Source organism: Megalopta genalis, chromosome 2 (assembly GCF_051020955.1).
Source record: "Megalopta genalis isolate 19385.01 chromosome 2, iyMegGena1_principal, whole genome shotgun sequence".
NCBI classification, from domain to species: domain Eukaryota; kingdom Metazoa; phylum Arthropoda; class Insecta; order Hymenoptera; family Halictidae; genus Megalopta; species Megalopta genalis.
The window spans coordinates 632,761-645,589 of record NC_135014.1 but is presented as its reverse complement, the minus strand read 5'-3'; the positions used below and the strand labels follow the sequence as shown (position 1 = coordinate 645,589).

Below are 12,829 nucleotides of genomic sequence, written 5' to 3'. Positions count from 1 at the left end.
TATTTAAGTAGTTTATATAATACTAATAATTTTAGATTAATATATTATATTCTCTATTAGTGAGAGAGAGAGAGAGAGAGAGAGAGAGAGAGAGAGAGAGAGAGAGAGAGAAGGAGACATAATGTACTGTAGTTATGTTACAAATATGTATGTACTTTCAAAATATGATGCGACTCTTCATGTTTATTTCATTTATGAGTTCGTATATATGATGTAGAACATCAATTCGTTCGTATAAACAAGATGGGGATAAACGAGGCCCTACTGTACATTATAATATATCATGTACATTGTAGTATCGATTTCGCGTTTAAAACGTTTCTGAAAACCAAGTGTTAATTATGTGATATATGATTGAGAAGAGTACAAATTAAAGAAATTAAGAGAGAAGAGGGAAATGAATGGATGAAACGGCGTTTTATTTCAAAAATATACAAAATTGTACAAAAATAAAATAAAAAATACAATATCCTAAAATACTTGAATTTTTTCAATTTAATTTCAACTTTTCATTATTTCCGACACTCTTTACGAAATACATGAATACATAACTTTTAATGTGTCATACTTGATAGGAATCAGAAGGATGAAAAAATCTTGAAGTTTATAAGTTTCAAAGCATTAAATTTATCATTTATATCATTCAAATATCATTTATAATGAAAATAAAAAAAATATTACTTTTTGCAGCAGTTAATTAAAAAAGACTTGTTTACTTTGTTACTAGTTGGATCATACTTTAACAATTTTGAAATGATAACCATAGATTTGAATTCAGTGACTCATAAAACAAAACAATACTAATTTTCATTAGGATCATATGAAGCTGCTGCAGAGGTTACTACGCGACAAGTTTTCTCGTTGCATAAGCTTCATATTTTCATTTTAAAATTTCACTCTTACGAGTAAATATTTTAAAAATATATATATATATATATATACGTAAATCGTTAACGGCAATCATGTTAACAAAATATACAACCAAATAGATGATTTTTTATGTCACATATCTGTAAGACCAAAAATAAAGAAATAATACTGACATTATTTAAAATTTATAACTTCCATATCGATTGAACTTATCAAATCTCATCATCTGATTCATAATATATCTCCTGAATAGGTGAATCTCGACCTCTTGATTCGTGTGGTAAATATCCCGTTTGGAATAACGTGTCCAAGTTTATAAAATAAGATGAACTTTTTTCCAATACCCTTTCTATTTCTCCTTTTAAACGATCGTATGCTGCTCTCATACCTTGTGGATATTGAGTTAGTAAGTCTGAAAGCACATAAATAGCACTTTTCACGTTCCTTTCAAGGAGTTTTAATTATTCATTTTTCTTGAATACATACCTTTGTACTTTGATCGACTAACGTTAAATAGATAACGATAAAAACACAGTTGTTTGTAAAGTTCTACTTCTGAATACTAAAAAATTAAGACCATAATTATAGCTTTTAATATACTTGATAAAACGAAATATAGTATAATTTTAAGTTTACCTCTTTATGCAGCTCCATGACTCCACATTTCCTGCAAATTAAACACCCTAATGGAATCCGTCGTGTTCTTTCATCACATAATGGATTCTTGCATTTTAGCCAACCATCATAATATGTTGTTATTACTTCTTGCACAGTAAGTGTTAATGCATTTTGTATAGCATTTACATATGTCCACGGTTGTACCGTGCACTCTGGATTTGAACATGATGCAAGTGATAATTGATTACCGTTAGGCTATGAAATAATTTTTTCCAATAAACATTAATTTGAATTTTTAATTTAAAAAAGGACTTCATTTCTACTTACCGTTTCGGTTACAATGTCCTTTATTATAATCTCGGACCGACATTTTTGATCTACACATTTAAATGGAAGACAAAATCTGTATCTTTCTTCATTTATAAACGTTAGTATATCGTCGATATTTTGTTCGTATATCATTCTTTGAGGTTTATAAATTTTCTCTTAACCTATATAAAAATATATTGTTTTATACCATACTTGTCCGATCATTTATTTTACATATTGAAATTCGAACTATACCTAAATTCCGCATTAATAACACGTCATTGATTCCTGCGATTGGTTCACAAATTCTCAACGCAACCGGAAGTACTTGACTTAGTAAATAATAATTAACATCAATTTTCAAAAAACTGGATTTTTTGTACTCGTCGATGTGATATGCTCTATCAGTTGCAGACTTCTCCGATTCATCCTATATAACAAGATACTACTGAAGTGTAACGTCAAACACTAAGGATAACTTTAAACATATTAATTTATACGAACTTCACATATGATGTGTATGGTACAATATCTCCAACTTTCCATGTTCTACCACCTTGCTTATTTAATCTTAAAGCTACTTGCACGTAAGATGGCTTCGGGTTTCCATATGGCTTTGGATTTTTCGATAACTGTTTTCTAATAATTAACAATGATAAGGAAACTTGATTGTTTCGAATATTTCTCGAAACGTTTTGAAAATCTCTTCTAGCCGATTTTTGTTAGATTGATCAGAAAATAACTGATCTAATATACAGCTTTAAAGTTCAGTAATTGCAAGATAGAAAATATTTGTGCTGTTAACCATTTGTTACTGACTTTCCTACATCATAATGTTATGCGACGCGTTCGAAGTTCATATCGTTAAGAACACATACCGCGTTGACGGGATAAACTGCGGAAGACTAGCACGATGGCTGACAATGTTCGCGTTCGATGGAAAACAGTTGAAATTCGCTCGTAGGAGAACGAAACACAGTCGGCCATCGTGCCAGTCTTCTGCAGTTCATCTCGACAACGCGGTACGTACGTGTCGTTAACAGTGAGAACTTCGAACGCGTCGCATAAAACAATCGGCTCTTTTCAGGGCCATACATATTAACCCAGGAAAGTTGGTCCATAAATATTATTGATAAGTGATCAGTGTTTAGTGATAATGCAGTGAAAGTAAACGTTGAAATTGCTTGCCCGGAGACATCCTTCTGTTCGTCGCCGTCGGATACAGATCAGCTGTGCAGTTCATCATACATTGTACGAGGTTAATGCACTATCCTCCTGTACACATTTCCGTGCATGAAGTGGATTTTACAACTAAATGGGTGAGTTTCTTGTTGATAATATTCTTCATATTTCTCTAACAAACATATCCCTTACGTCCTTTAACACGATTATTATTTATTAAATTAGCTTTGCGAATCATTCGTCGAACTGTGTTCGGACACGGAATTATTTAAATTAAAATATCATTTACGTACGTTGTTAATCTTCACTGTACACCTTGCTTAAAAATTTCACTTGTTACACACGAGGTGTCATGCACACTAGAAAATTAAAACGGCCGTCACGGTTAAATTATTTATTATTTCGGGTCCGAAAAATGAGTAAATATTCTTCAGACATTCTAAAGTAAAGGTGAACAGCGTTTTTCTTAAAAATATCACTGTCACGTAGTAAAAAAAAAATCCGGAAAGTTCTCGCTTCGTGATTTGTTCAATACTTCGAACGTGGCTCGAGTCCGTCCCGACCATCTGTCAAAGCCTCGTGCTGCGTACTCTCTCGCGGACTCTCTCTCTCGCACAGTCACCTCTCATTGGACAGTGTTTTTCGTTAATAACTCGTAAACAAAGCCACGGATTGCATTTTCGCAAAGGAAAAAGTTACTTCAAATGACCTCAGCTACCCCTCATTTTCGGCTGTTAAAATAATTGTGGGACACCCTGTATATAAAATACATTTTGATACATATGTTAAATAACTGTTTGAATACATGTAAATTACACTAAATTACCAAATTTTATATTCTCAGGATGTGCACTTTGTATTATTAAATCATATGGCAGGACAAAATTAATCTTCTCAATTGTCTCTTGTTTGTCACTTCATTTACTACATCTTGTTCTGTCATTATATTTATTCCAATGTCCTGAAGGCATCATTTCTCGTTATTATATTACTATAAACTACAGAATTTTTAACAACTAATTAAGTTCGGTATCAAAGCAATATCTTTGACTTTGATATTGTTGACATAAAATTCTTGATCGATGTTGCGAAATAAATAAAATACAATTAATCTTATCCATACACACACATATATAGTAATAAGTTTACCTGTAAAGCTGCATTTCTGATGAATGCACTCATATCAACAATCAAATGCTGCACCTTTTGTTTTTCATTCATGTCTGTTAACTTCATCAAGTAAATGATTCAACAATAAATACACGAGCATGTGTTCTGCAGCCATATTGAATTTTAGTTCAAAAGGTCTTTCATTATGTATCAGAGTTTGTTTAGTAGCTTGAATTAGTAGTTTGAATTAGTAGCTTGAAAGTAAAATTTGAAACCAAGTTTGATGATATTTTGTATTATTGTTATAATTTTTTAGCCTCTTAAGAATCATAGCAGTGTTTACACAATTTCAGTTTTTCGATAATCCGTGTTAATACGTTTCTACTACATAAGTATTTTAAAATACCTCTTTTGTGTAATTTTATCGTGATATGTTAGTGGGTATAATATTCACTTATTAAATCTATAATAAAATATTTGGGAAATTTTGGCCATGTCTTATAATTTCGAAAATAAATGTACAAATCAAGATGCTGAATCTATAGACTTCAGCAAAATATTGGACACTGAATTTTCAACACAAAACGAAAAATGTTGAAATTACAGTCACCTATTGTGTTATACAATTTGTTGAGCTTTAGAACTTAACGATAGATCAAATCTAGAGATTAAATTATTATACCTTTATTTTACTCCAACAGATTTATAAACGACTTGGTAATGGATATTTCACATCTAACCAACAGGGTCCTTTAATAGTTCTTTCTATTATAAATAGTTCTAAAGCATTCACTGTAGTCCCAAAGACACGTTTTATTGATGATCCAGAATAATTGGAAGGCATAGCTGGATACCGTGCTGAATATCTCACTTCTAAATATTCAGACACTAATGGAGTATCTTCCGGTTCAAAAGCATAATATTTTGTAACTGTACTGCAATGAAATTCTTTTATTCCTTGATTTATTTGCAAACTCATTAAATTCTTCATAAACATCTTTCATTGAATTCAATTCTGGTTTATCATTATTACCATTAGGAGATTGTATCTAAAATTTATAATTGTTGAAGAAGATATATTCTTCGAGGAATATTTGCAACTTGTATACAGCAAGAACAGTATGTATTCGTAGACGGTACATAGACCTTACCAAATAAGAATGCAATTCCAGGTTTTTTGTACGGATCTTCGTATGCGTTCCACCAATAAAATCTCAACACTTCTTCTTTATTTGCATTAGTTGTAAGCAGTAAAAGCAAATCTGTAGTGTCTACTGTATGTGTAACTTCAACATTTTTCGTTTGTGTTGAAAAACATACAAATACTGTATGTGTTGAAATTTCAGTCGAATATTTTGCTGAAGTTTATAGATTCAGCATTTTGATTTGTACATTTATTTTCGAAATTATAAGATATGGCCAAAATTTCCCAAATATTTTATTATAGATTTAATAAGTAAATATTATGCCCACTAACATATCACGATAAAATTACACAAAAGAGGTATTTTAAAATACCTATGTAGTAGAAACGTATTAACACGGATTATCGAAAAATTGAAATTGTGTAAACACTGCTATGATTCTTAAGAGACTATAAAATTATAACAATAATAAAAAATATCATCAAACTTGGTTTCAAATTTTACTTTCAAGCTACTAATTCAAGCTACTAAACAACTCTGATACATAACGAAATAACTTTGGAACTAAAATTCAATATGGCTGCCATCTGTATGCGCATCCGGTAGACTATGTGCCGATGCTCATTTCATGCGCATGCGTTTCATAGATAGACGGCTTAACGTTGACAGTCGTACATTGCTGTAGGATGATTACGTAGCTGGATATTCTCATTTATTATGCGCGACGTACATTCTAAATCAGCTATGTTAGGTATACGGCCATCAGGTTCTGTTAAGTATTGGATGCAAAAAAATCCAAATGAATGTAGAAGGAAGCGAACATAAGAAATTTATATCATAATATGATATGCATCGTAAAAATATAATCTTTTTTTTAACATGTACGTTAAACATTGTATATTGAAAATATCTGTACATATCTCTCAGATTTAATTTTTAATGAACCTTCATCCTTTCCTAACATATTTCTCTTCGTAATGTATAGTATGAGTAAAACATTTAAAAAAAGAGAAGAATTAATAAAATATTTTGTAAATCATGTTATCTATTTTAAGAATAAAAAGGAAATTGCCCCGGGTGAGCATCGAACTCACGACCTTAATCTCGAGCCACGATCGTCGGCGTCGACAATGTAGTACAGTATTTTACTCTGGCATCTAAGAAGTTATGTTCGAATATTTTTGCGACGTTAAATTTTGTCACAATCTTGTTTATCGCTTATTATACAAAAGAACATGCGCAATAAATAAACAAAATTTATGTTTCTATTTACTATAAGAAGTGCTTTAATATATGAGAAAATAATTGATTCAATAATACTATCATAAACAATGAAAAGGAGCAATAATTTTTCTAATAATATTGTGTCCGAATATTAATGCGAGTCAATGTATTTATACAGACATTGAAGATCGTTTAAATTAGCATACAGTGATCGAAATAATTTTCTTCATGGAATAAACACGTATCTAATATACAGTTTTCAATTTGTATGCTCTGAAATAATGGTATGCTCTTGAAAATTCTATCCTTCCGGAGTGCGTGCCGTATGCAGTTGGTCGAACTAAAATTCAATATGGCAGTTTAGAAGCGGTAATCCAAATTCTGGATTCTAGAGCCAGAATGTATTAAGCATATATTAAGTACATTTTTTTCGAAAATAGTTATGTACACCGTCATACAAACTAAAAGAAGCAATATAATTTCGAAAAAATGTATTTAATACATTTAAGGAAAGGAAAATAATCAGTTAAAGTTAAAAACTAATAGGGGAAAAAATTTGTATTTTTTATTGATAGAAAATAATTTTATACCCTATATTTAATAATTTTATACACTATAAATAATTTTATAGTGGTATACAGCAAAAAATCCATTTCTAATGAAGTATATACGTACATGTGTTTATTAAATTGATTTATCCGTTCCGATGTTTTTGTTGGCTCTAATGACCCTGCTGCTACGTTGTTGATGATAGGATGAATCAATCTAAAAAAATCTAAAACAAAAATATATGTACTTCAAATATTATCATAAAGATATAAGAGACTATGGGAAATAAAAATAAGTGTGGCTTATTGTTTATATCCAGTACATACTTTTGGCTGGCGTTTAGTTCTACTGTTGATCTCGTGGGTCTTGTTGATCTAACCTAATAATCCTACTGCTTAGTAATATTCGCGTGTGACAAGAATCGTATAATTTCTTGGCGAAATGTCGGATTCAGAGGCGAGTAATATTTCGGATAATGAGAGCGAACGTGGAGGCGGTGGCAGCGAAAGCGAACAGGATGAAAATCGTTCTGTGAAGTCTGCAGCTGGTAGCGATGCCGGCAGCGTCGGAGAAAAATCACGTAGCGTTTCCCGGAGTAGAAGTCCGTCTAGATCACGTTCAAGAAGTCCTAGCAGGTCTCGATCACGATCACGATCCCGGTCGGCATCTGGGTAAGCAAAATTTCTATCTTGTGTATTGTGCAAAAAAAACTTTACTTCGTAATGACTCATGCATGTTTATTGAAACTAAAATAGATCAATTTTTATTATATTAGTTCATACTCTGAAATATGTTACAAGGAAAAGAACATTGTATATTATGATGCAGCACTTACTATCATCAAAAGATCATCTAAAGTTTCTGTAAAAATAATACATGAAGCAAGAGAATTACCAGCATTACTTTAAATTCACAATTAGAGTGATGCATACATGTTTCAGAAACATGTCTGCTAAAAGTATTTTCAAATTAAATTTTTAGTTCAGAGGATGGCAGAGGAGACGAAGCAGAAGAAGCTAGGTCTGGAGATGAAGAAGTGGTGGAACCAGAAGAAGAACCAGAAGGTATAAAGAATATTATTTAGAGTATTAGAATATGTTTATTTTGTGATTCATATATATATATTCAGGAGAAGATTTGGATGAAAGCAGTGAATATGATGAAGAGGAGGAGGAAGAAGATGACGACAGACCTAGAAAGAAAAAGAAAAAGGATAAGTATGGTGGTTTCATCATAGACGAGGCTGAAGTAGATGATGAGGTCGAGGATGATGACGAATGGGAGGAGGGTGCACAAGAAATTGGTATTGTGGGAAATGAAGTAGATGAGTTAGGTCCTACTGCTAGGGAAATTGAAGGAAGACGCAGAGGAACTAATTTGTGGGAGTAAGTATTGGCATCTACAAGTATTGTAACAGTCTTGACCAAATTAATATTTACAATTTTTGACAGTTCTCAGAAAGAAGATGAAATAGAAGAATACTTGAGAAAGAAGTATGCAGACGAGTCTGTGGCAGCTCGCCATTTCGGAGATGGTGGTGAAGAGATGAGTGATGAAATTACCCAGCAGACTTTACTACCAGGTGTAAAAGATCCTAATTTATGGATGGTAAAATGCCGCATTGGAGAGGAGAAGGCAACTGTGCTTCTACTTATGCGGAAGTTCATAACGTATCAAATGTCAAGTATGTAGTAATTCATTATTACTGCATTTTTTATTAATAATTATTGTTATTTCTAACCACATCATTTTATTTATTAGATGAACCGCTTCAAATCAAGTCTGTTGTCGCGCCTGAGGGTGTAAAAGGTTATATTTACATAGAGGCTTACAAACAGCCGCATGTAAAAGCCGCTATCGAGAATGTGGGAAATTTAAGAATGGGTATCTGGAAGCAACAAATGGTACCGATTAAGGAAATGACTGATGTGTTACGCGTGGTCAAAGAACAGACAGGCTTGAAAGCAAAGCAATGGGTTAGATTGAAGAGGGGCATTTATAAAGATGATATAGCTCAAGTTGATTACGTTGATTTGGCACAGAATCAGGTTCACTTAAAGCTATTGCCCAGAATCGACTATACAAGGCCACGCGGGGCTTTGAGAACAGCGCAAAGTGAATCCGAAGCTTTGAAACGAAAAAAGAAGAGAAGACCAGCAGCAAAGCCGTTTGACCCTGAAGCTATTCGAGCAATTGGTGGAGAAGTTACTAGTGACGGTGATTTCTTAATATTCGAAGGAAACAGATACAGCAGAAAGGGGTATGTCTTATATTAATTATTTCTTTGGCATGATAGAATACATACTACATATATTAGAATACATAATATGTATTTTGTTCCAGATTCCTGTACAAAAATTTTACAACAAGCGCCATCATCGCGGAAGGTGTAAAACCAACTCTCTCCGAATTGGAAAGATTTGAAGAAGCTCCCGAAGGTGTTGAAATAGATTTAAGTGGAGGTCCAGTGTCTGGAAACAAAGAGGATACTGCTGTGATACATTCCTTCAGTACTGGTGACAATGTCGAAGTATGCGAGGGTGAATTGATCAATTTGCAAGGAAAAATCGTTTCGATAGACGGAAACATGATAATGGTCATGCCCAAACACGAAGAACTGAAGGAAGCATTAGAATTTCAAGCGTCAGAATTGCGAAAGTACTTCACCATGGGAGATCACGTGAAAGTACGTATGAAAATAATCAATGTGTAAAGACTAAAAAAAAAAAACTGTTTTATTTATTACTAAACAGTGACGCACACAAAATACAATACAAAAAGACAGTAAAACAGTACACAATAATTCTCGTAATCGCACACCGAAGTCGTAAACCGTGTTCGTTATATTATAATTCCGAATTGTAATCGTATTCGTGAGCGTGATCGTAAATTGCGTGTCGACGTTCGTCGTGTTCTGCCTTGTGCTCTGCGAGCGCGTCCTTTTGTTGGTGCGCCGGCTGAACGTTACGAGTCTTCTTTCGATTTGGCCGTTTCGCTCGACCAGCGCCTAACACCCGCCGATCGTTCTAGCAGGGTCGCGATGTTTAGATCACGCACACGTACGTTACGTGGGGTTAACGCATGGGAGTCCGCGAGCACCGATCGACTGTTGTGATTTCGGAGGTCGCTTCGATAATAATAAATAACCTTCGGCTCCTACAAAATGATTGGTTCAAATTATACGTTACCAATTTTTTGCAGGTTGTTGCCGGAAGGTACGAAGGTGACACAGGCCTAATCGTTCGGGTAGAACAAAATAGAGTGGTTTTATTCTCTGACCTGTCGATGCACGAGCTCGAGGTCCTTCCTAGAGATTTACAACTTTGTTCCGACATGGCCACCGGTGTGGACAGCTTAGGTCAGTTCCAGTGGGGCGATTTAGTACAATTGGATGCACAAACAGTAGGTGTAATTGTTCGTCTTGAACGCGAGAACTTCCATGTCCTGTCCATGCATGGAAAAGTGCTAGAAGCTAGACCTCAAGGCTTAACAAAACGTCGGGAGAACAGAAACGCGGTTGCGTTGGACTCACAGCAAAATACCATACAGAAGAAGGACATTGTGAAGGTGGTGGATGGCCCCCATGCTGGAAGAGGTGGCGAGATCAAACATCTGTACAGAAGTTTCGCGTTTCTACATTCAAGGATGTTCGTAGACAACGGTGGAATATTCGTTTGCAAAACGAGACACTTGCAACTCTCTGGCGGGAACAAGTCTGGCATGAATTCTATGACACCAGTAGCAGGATTTATGTCACCGAGAATAGCTTCGCCGATGCATCCTAGCGGGTAAGTAGGATTTCCACAATTTTTCTGTTATCTTTTGCAGGGTAGACCATTTAAATATTTCATTTTGAAAGTCAGAGATAGAGAGAAAGTAACCTTGGGCCATACAAATTGTTTGTAGAGGTGGCTTTGCCAGAGGCGGTGGCGGTGGTGGAGGAAGAGGCGGCAGAAACCGCGGTGGCGGAGTCCGCCGAGACAGAGAACTAATAGGAACCACCATAAAGATAACCGGTGGACCATACAAAGGAAATGTCGGAATTGTAAAGGATACCACGGAGACGACAGTACGCGTGGAGTTGCATTCCTCCTGCCAGACCATCTCCGTGGACAGATCGCATATTGCGAATGTCAGTGTGCCGACCAAAGATGGTGGCTTCAGCAGCTACAACAGAACGCCAGCTTACGTTGTCGGCAGTCAAACTCCGATGTATGCCAGAGATGGATCGAAAACACCTATGCATGGTTCACAGACACCTATGTATGAGAGTAAGTATCTTCAAAGTTTGTCTTATTCACTTTACACGCGATTCAAAGAAACAAGTATACTAATTTTACAATGCTATATTTGCAGATGGTTCTCGTACACCTCATTATGGCTCGATGACACCGTCCCATGACGGCTCACGAACACCGGGACAATCGGGAGCCTGGGACCCAGCGGTTACTAACACTCCCGCAAGAACAAATGACTTTGACAGTTACAGCATGGAGGAAGGTGGATCTCCAGGTTACGCTCCAGGTTACCCTTCCACCGGTGGTCCGTTTACGCCACAAACACCCGGCACAATGTATGGGTCAGAGCAGAGTTTCAGCTCGTACCAACCGAGTCCTAGTCCAGCTGGAAGTGCAACAGCTAGTCCTAGTCCTGCAGGTTACGTTGCTACTCCTTCACCAAGTGGTACTGGGTACACCACCAGTCCACATGGAGCCTTTGCTACTCCCTCACCGATGGGCTATAGTCCAATGACTCCTGGTAAATGTTACTCTACAAGCACCACCGTTTTTCAGTTGTAGCGAATACTTCCAATGTTGTCTCCTCACAGGAGTTGCAGGTAGTCCCTATAATCCGCAAACACCAGGTGCAGGTCTGGATACCAGTATCGGGGCTGGCATCATAGGAGGAACCGAATGGCATACTACAGACATTGAAGTTAGAATTCGGGATACTCATCAGGATACTTTGCTCGCTGGACAACAGGGTGTTATTCGAGGAATATCCGTGAGTATTATCAAGCATACTTTAAAGTTCACAGTGTATTTTATAAAAAGATTATTTCGACAGAAGTTTATAAGTCATCCTTAGAAATGAAAACAAATATGAACGCTGTAGCTACTGCTACGAGTACGAACGATTAAAATTGAAAATATTTCACGGCGGAGAAAATAACCTTGAACAGCTGAGAGTATTCATGATTGGAATCTAATTATAGGGTGGCATGTGCGCTGTCTTTTTGCCAGTCGAAGATAGAGTCGTGAACCTGGTCTGCGAGGAACTTGAACCAGTGGTACCCTCGCGAGGCGACAGGGTCAAGGTCATAATCGGTGAAGACAGAGAAGCTGTAGGCACACTACTTTCCATAGACAACCAAGAGGGTGTAGTGAAACTGAACAAGGACGAGGTGAAGATGTTGCACCTGCGATTCTTATGTAAAATGAAGCCCGCGAACACGTAATTATCCATTCCAAGATAGATCGCGAATGGGGGGTACTATTGTATGTATGTGTAAGTTAACCACAAAATTTCGCGGTGTACCGCGCTTTGTGTTCACGTAGCTACTAAAATGAATACATATCATTACTGTAAAAAAAAACTAGAGTGAACCCCCTTTTTGCAATGACAAAGACACAAATATAATTTTAAGAGTTCGATAAAAAGATCAATTATGTTTACTTATAAACCTGCCTATGTTCCACAGGCATCTCTATTTAATAATAACGGCCCTTTTCAGGGCCTCAACTTCATTCTAGCCTCATTCACTGCAGAGGTGATAATGTCGGTGCGATAATAAAATACCATTTTCTATTAACCCAGACCTG

At 35.6% G+C, this 12,829-nt stretch overlaps 3 protein-coding genes across 3 annotated transcripts; 1 reads left to right on the top strand and 2 right to left on the bottom strand.

Annotated features, from left to right (window-relative positions):
* Positions 1 to 398: 398 nt before the first annotated feature.
* LOC117223434 (DNA polymerase alpha catalytic subunit-like) lies at positions 399 to 2,625 on the bottom strand. Its single transcript, XM_076528641.1, has 6 exons — positions 2,302 to 2,625; positions 2,053 to 2,227; positions 1,816 to 1,979; positions 1,507 to 1,743; positions 1,357 to 1,432; positions 399 to 1,282 (listed from the first exon to the last, which is right to left on the bottom strand). The coding sequence occupies exons 3-6, from the start codon at positions 1,948 to 1,950 to the stop codon at positions 1,083 to 1,085; spliced, it is 648 nt and encodes a 215-aa protein (XP_076384756.1). The 5' UTR covers positions 1,951 to 1,979; positions 2,053 to 2,227; positions 2,302 to 2,625; the 3' UTR covers positions 399 to 1,082.
* Positions 2,626 to 3,358: 733 nt separating this feature from the next.
* Positions 3,359 to 5,828, bottom strand: LOC117223433 (RNA-binding protein NOB1-like). Its single transcript, XM_076528614.1, has 2 exons — positions 4,129 to 5,828; positions 3,359 to 3,940 (listed from the first exon to the last, which is right to left on the bottom strand). Exons 1-2 carry the CDS (start codon positions 4,213 to 4,215, stop codon positions 3,842 to 3,844), a joined length of 186 nt encoding a protein of 61 aa, XP_076384729.1. The 5' UTR covers positions 4,216 to 5,828; the 3' UTR covers positions 3,359 to 3,841.
* Positions 5,829 to 7,180: 1,352 nt separating this feature from the next.
* LOC117223473 (transcription elongation factor SPT5) lies at positions 7,181 to 12,819 on the top strand. Its single transcript, XM_033475747.2, has 11 exons — positions 7,181 to 7,678; positions 7,989 to 8,071; positions 8,137 to 8,392; positions 8,459 to 8,691; positions 8,769 to 9,267; positions 9,351 to 9,693; positions 10,209 to 10,795; positions 10,914 to 11,278; positions 11,364 to 11,765; positions 11,836 to 12,011; positions 12,223 to 12,819. Exons 1-11 carry the CDS (start codon positions 7,449 to 7,451, stop codon positions 12,463 to 12,465), a joined length of 3,417 nt encoding a protein of 1,138 aa, XP_033331638.2. The 5' UTR covers positions 7,181 to 7,448; the 3' UTR covers positions 12,466 to 12,819.
* The last annotated feature ends 10 nt before the right edge of the window (positions 12,820 to 12,829 follow it).

Coding starts and splice junctions, on each gene's coding strand:
- LOC117223434 (XM_076528641.1), bottom strand. CDS start 1,950: ATGATATACGAACAAAATATCGACGATATACTAACGTTTATAAATGAA. Junction 1,433..1,506: donor TCATGGAGCTGCATAAAGAG/GTAAACTTAAAA, acceptor TTAATTTTTTAG/TATTCAGAAGTAGAACTTTA. Junction 1,283..1,356: donor TAGTCGATCAAAGTACAAAG/GTATGTATTCAA, acceptor ATGTGCTTTCAG/ACTTACTAACTCAATATCCA.
- LOC117223433 (XM_076528614.1), bottom strand. CDS start 4,215: ATGAAGTTAACAGACATGAATGAAAAACAAAAGGTGCAGCATTTGATT. Junction 3,941..4,128: donor TCAGAAATGCAGCTTTACAG/GTAAACTTATTA, acceptor TGATGCCTTCAG/GACATTGGAATAAATATAAT.
- LOC117223473 (XM_033475747.2), top strand. CDS start 7,449: ATGTCGGATTCAGAGGCGAGTAATATTTCGGATAATGAGAGCGAACGT. Junction 8,393..8,458: donor AGAGGAACTAATTTGTGGGA/GTAAGTATTGGC, acceptor AATTTTTGACAG/TTCTCAGAAAGAAGATGAAA. Junction 11,279..11,363: donor ACAGACACCTATGTATGAGA/GTAAGTATCTTC, acceptor CTATATTTGCAG/ATGGTTCTCGTACACCTCAT.